This window comes from Chiloscyllium plagiosum, unplaced genomic scaffold (genome assembly GCF_004010195.1).
Source record: "Chiloscyllium plagiosum isolate BGI_BamShark_2017 unplaced genomic scaffold, ASM401019v2 scaf_3175, whole genome shotgun sequence".
In the NCBI taxonomy this organism is placed as follows: Eukaryota; Metazoa; Chordata; class Chondrichthyes; order Orectolobiformes; family Hemiscylliidae; genus Chiloscyllium; species Chiloscyllium plagiosum.
In genome coordinates, this window is record NW_025214125.1 from 32,007 (window position 1) to 37,540 (window position 5,534).

The 5,534-nt window shown below is 56.0% G+C and overlaps 1 protein-coding gene across 1 annotated transcript in view; it reads right to left on the reverse strand.

Moving 5' to 3' along the window:
• LOC122547810 (catenin delta-1-like) overlaps positions 1-3,241 on the reverse strand; it is a gene marked incomplete at its 3' end in the record, with an annotated part of 35,237 nt that extends 31,996 nt beyond the window's left edge. The window contains exons 1-2 of the mRNA XM_043686390.1: positions 2,867-3,241; positions 1,974-2,082 (exon numbers count right to left, since the gene is read on the reverse strand). Coding sequence (XP_043542325.1) covers positions 1,974-2,082; positions 2,867-3,115 — 358 coding nt within the window. The remainder of the gene's footprint in view (positions 1-1,973; positions 2,083-2,866) is intronic.
• Between the last annotated feature and the right edge of the window lie 2,293 nt (positions 3,242-5,534).

The following is a 5,534-nucleotide window of genomic DNA, read 5'->3' on the forward strand; positions in this document are numbered from 1 at the left end:
GGGGCGTGATCCATTGGGAATGTGTACACTGGGAGGGAACGGGGAAAGGGGCGTGATCCATTGGGATTGTGTACACTGGGAGGGAATGGGGAAGGGGCGTGATCCATTGGGAATGTGTACAGTGGGAGGGAACGGGGGAAGGGGCGTGATCCATTGGGATTGTCTACAATACAAGGGAACGGGGAAGGGGCGTGATCCATTGGGAATGTGTACACTGGGAGGGAACGGGGAAACGGATTTGATCCATTGGGATTGTGTACACTGGGAGGGAATGGGGAAGGGGCGTGATCCATTGGGAATGTGTACAGTGGGAGGGATTGTGGAAGGGGCGTGATCCATTGGGATTGTCTACAATACAAGGGAACGGGGAAAGGGGCATGATCCATTGGGATTGTGTACAGTGGGAGGGAACGGGGAAGGGGGCGTGATCCATTGGGAATGTGTACAGTGGGAGGGAATGGGGAAGGGGTGTGATCCATTGGGATTGTGTGCAATGGGAAAAGCTGCATGATTATATGGATGGGATTGGGAGGAGTGTGAGGTGTGTTCCCACTGTGTATCTTTCGATGGGATGATGTAAGCCATGGTTCAGTGTTTGCACACAGCAGAGTTATACAGCAGTTACTGATTAACCTCGTCTGTAAATAGTACTTTCTACTGTGCCCTACATACACAAAACCCAATTAGTAACCAATAACCTCCCTGCAGAAGAGAAGAATGTGACATGTTACGCCTTGGGAGATTAGCTGCAGTTCCAGGCTGCTGAGTGACCTTCCTGATGCAAATTCCAGTCATCGTAACCACTTTATAGAAAAAGTCAAGGCCCCGTTTCAGTCACAGTCCCAAATATTTGGCATACCTCTGACACATCTGTTTTCGAAATCTGTAAACCCCTTCCCATTCCCTCCCATTGTACACAATCCCAATGGATCAAACCCCATCCCCATTCCCTCCCAGTGTACACAACCCCAAAGGATCAAATCCGTTTCCCTGTTCCCTCCCAGTGTACACAATCCCAATGGATCAAACCCCTTTCCCATTCCCTCCCAGTGTACACAACCCCAATGGATCATACCCCTTCCCATTCCCTCCCAGTGTACACAATCCCAATGGATCAAACCCCATCCCCATTCCCTCCCAGTGTACACAACCCCAATGGATCATACCCCTTCCCATTCCCTCCCAGTGTACACAATCCCAATGGATCAAACCCCATCCCCATTCCCTCCCAGTGTACACAACCCCAAAGGATCAAATCCGTTTCCCTGTTCCCTCCCAGTGTACACAATCCCAATGGATCAAACCCCTTTCCCATTCCCTCCCAGTGTACACAATCCCAATGGATCAAACCCCTTTCCCATTCCCTCCCATTGTTCACAATCCCAATGGATCAAACCCCATTCCCATTCCCATTCCCTCCCACTGTACACAATCCCAATGGATCAAACCCCATTCCCATTCCCTCCCACTGTACACAATCCCAATGGATCACACCCCTTTCCCATTCCTTCCCAATCCCCACAATAATCTCATGCCCAAACATTCCGAAGAAACCCACTTATCCCTGCACCCGGTCCGGGTGCGGGCACATTTTTTCGTCTGTGAAAAGAAACGCAGAGCTGATGCGGGAGGCCGTTCAGCCCATCTCTGCCGGAGATGCCCAACTTTGCTCACCACCCCCCCCCACCCCCAAACACATCCCAAACCCAACTGCGCCCTTGCAAATTCCCCCCACCACCCCTGTCGGCCCAGTTTCCACACCTCGACAACTCGCCGGGATTCAAAAACAAAATCTCCTCCTGCCACCCAATCGGCGTTACCTTGGAGCTGCCGAAGTCAGCACGGTTTTGTTCGGTAATCTCCCTGCTCCAACACCGCGCCCCCAACCAACCAACCAACCAACAGAGTCAGCCGGAGACATTCCAAACGTACATGAAGTCAATCACAGCATTCAAGCGGGCAAACTGCGTTACGGGGTAAAAGGCGCCTGAACAGGAGGTTGGACGTGCATCGAATACGTCCCAATTGGGCTACCATTAAAATCCGACATCGCACGGGACAGCCCCGCTGGAGCAGCGGGCACTGTGCAATTATTAAGAATGCACTGTCCTGTCAGAAAGTGACCTCGAGCAGGGGCAGAGGGAACCGGCGACATTTCAGCGCTGCATTTTTCCAAAACTTGCCTCACAACAGACTGTGTCAGGGCCAACACCCTCTGAGGAGCCAGCGAGTCTGCCGAGGAGCTGCCCTCACTCGCCAGCTCAGAGATTCAGAGGGAGACTGAGTCACAGGGACTGTATCTAACCCCCCCCCACCCCCACCCCCCACCGTGCTGTCCCTGTCCCTGGGAGCGCTGGGTGCTGACACTGGGTATAAAGTGGGAGGGGGGAACACACTGTCAGGGGGATGTAGAGGGAGCTCTACACTGTATCTAACCCCATCCTGTCCCTGGGAGCGCTGGATGCTGACACTGGGGTATACCGTGAGGGGAAAGCGAGGACTGCAGATGCTGGAGATCAGAGCTGAAAAATGTGTTGCTGGAAAAGCTCAGCAGGTCAGGCAGCATCCAGGGAGCAGGAGAATCGACGTTTCGGGCATGCTTCCTGAAGAAGGGCTCATGCCCGAAACGCTGATTCTCCTATACCGTGAGGGACCTGGATAATGTAGCGAGTTGGAATCGGGGGGGGGTGGGGGGGGGGGGGTTGATGGTAACCGGGGAGAAGCAGTGGAGATGAGGAGGAGGCATACACACAGTCAGTGGACACAGATTGAACATGGTTGTTAGGAGATGGAATGGAAATGGCGGATGGGATGGCAAGGTCAATCCAAGATGGCGGATGGGATGGCAAGGTCAATCCAAGATGGCAGATGGGATGGCGTGCCGGATTGACCCAGGGATACAAACGAGGATTACCTGCCACCGCCAGCTGAGGGTACCGTTGCCATTGGCGACGGTAGGAGCGATCCCGTCAGGCCCCAGCTTCACTCGCTGCAGTTGCAAGGAGACTCCGCGTCTCTCATCCTCGAGCGCTCGGGTTAACCTCTCGAACTGGATCTCCTGCTCCTTGACTGAGGCCAGGATGCTGGCCGTTGACTCTACATCGGAGTCATCCATGGTGTCACCCCCTAGGGGTGGGAGGAAGGAAGGTGGGGGGCGAAGAATGGCCTTTTATTTATATAGATCACCTGGGTGCACACGTTATGTACATGAAAATAATAAAACAGTGCTACATCGGCCCTTCTATAGTCCGGTCCACGGCAGAACGTTCAGGAGGGAGGGAAAAGAGAGAGAGAGAGAAGAGGGAAGGAGAGAGAAAAAAACAAGAGCAAAGGTCAGAGTGCAAGAGGACAGAGTTGAATAAATTACCCTACCACATGTCCATTCAGCCCCCCTTCCCCCAGCCTGTCCCACAGGAACAGGAGGCCATTCAGCACCCCCTCTCTAGCCTGTCCCACAGGAACAGGAGGCCATTCAGCCCCCCCTTTCCCACCTATCCCACAGGAACAGAAGGCCATTCAGCCCCCCTTCCCCAGCCTGTCCCACAGCGACAGGAGGGGGGCCATTCAGCCCCCTTCCTGCCCAGTCCCTAGACCCCTGCACAATACCCCTACCCAAACCATCAACGCCCCTGTCGAAGAGGGGAAGCGATGAGGATCGCTGTGGGTACCCAGGTTCGAGACCCGCTATGGCGAACTGCGGAATTTGAACGGGAGCCATTCGGCCCATTGGCCATTTCCATTTGCCTGCCCCGAGGGTGGGTGACAGGAGCTGGAGCCCTGCCACTGCGGATGACGGAATTTGAATCCGACAGAATTCCAGAATGAAGAGACCGCGAGTCCGAACCGTCGGAAAACCCGTCTGGTTGACGGGAGGCCCTTTCGGGAAGGAGTCTGCCACCCTTATCTGGTCTGGGCCTACATGTCCCTCCAGGCCCAGACTGGCGTGGTTGCCTTTCCCAACCCTCTGGGACATTGCCCCAAGACTATAACACGAGGTAGATGGAGACATTTTGCAAAGTTCCATGCTTACTCAACATTCCCACGGATAACACGCCCCACACGTCACATCAGATATTACTCAGAGATGGAACCACACCAAAATACAGGCACAAAGCAGTGACTCGGAATTAAACTACTCAATGATGACACCTCTGAACACCCTTTGGCTGCTGTTCCCAGGAGCAGCCGGATTCTGGGAACTGTCCAGGTGGAACGCAATCATATGTTGCAGCGACGTTTAATATGTAAGACAGCACGGCCCTCCCTCAGCACTGACCCTCCGACAGTGCGGCCCTCCCTCAGCACTGACCCTCCGACAGTGCGGCCCTCCCTCAGCACTGACCCTCCGACAGTGCGGCCCCACATCAGCACTGACCCTCCGACAGTGCGGCCCTACATCAGCACTGACCCTCCGACAGTGCGGCCCTACATCAGCACTGACCCTCCGACAGTGCGGCCCTACATCAGCACTGACCCTCCGACAGTGCGGCCCTACATCAGCACTGACCCTCCGACAGTGCGGCCCTACATCAGCACTGACCCTCCGACAGTGCGGCCCTCCCTCAGCACTGACCCTCCGACAGCGCGGCCCTCCCTCAGCACTGACCCCGACAGTGCGGCCCCCTCCCTCAGTACTGACCCTCCGACAGTGCGGCCCTCCCTCAGCACTGACCCTCCGACAGCGCGGCCCTCCCTCTGCACTGACCCTCCGACAGCGCGGCCCTCCCTCTGCACTGACCCTCCGACAGCGCGGCCCTCCCTCTGCACTGACCCTCCGACAGCGCGACCCTCCCACAGCACAGCGCAACATTCAAGATACTACAACATCATTTGTGGGATCTTGCTTTGCACAGATCTAGTTGCACCTATGTTACTAATGTCTGGGACAAGAGGATGCAGGGACTCAGGGTATCCATCGGTTGGTTCTATCAGCTCAGTGGGGATCCATGTTCCCTCCTCTCCCTCTCGACCCCCGACACCACTTTCCCCACCGTCTACAGTTCTGTTCCCCCCACCCCACCCACCACGGAGTATCATAGCCCTCGGGCGAGGTGGGGGGGGAGGGAGGTGGGAGGTCACTGAACGTTCACAACGCGGCAAGTATGGGCGCATCTCGCTGGCTCAGGCCCAGAAATGGCCAACTCCAGTCAGCCACCCTCGCTCTCCCAGCAGGCTGTGCTCTGGGCTAGGCCGGACCGGACAGTACAGGGTCAAACCGCACTTGTCTGGAAAGGGGTGGGCCAGGCTGGACTGAATTGGACTCCAGCCGGCCAGGGAGGGGTTAACTCTGGACGGAAAGGCGCACAGATTTGGCTCAGCACCACCTGGTTGCCCCGGGCAACTGAACATAGGCATGCCGAGGCCTGTTCACATCCGCACACAGTCTCCTCTCTCGCTCCCTCTCAATGCAAGTTGGGAGAACAAACTCCGATGGGATCACAGCTTGGAGGGGGAGGGGAAGAGAGCGCAAGGAGGGTTGACAACGCAAAAAGGGGAAGGATGAGGAGGCAGGAGCCAGTGGAAGAGGAGGCCGG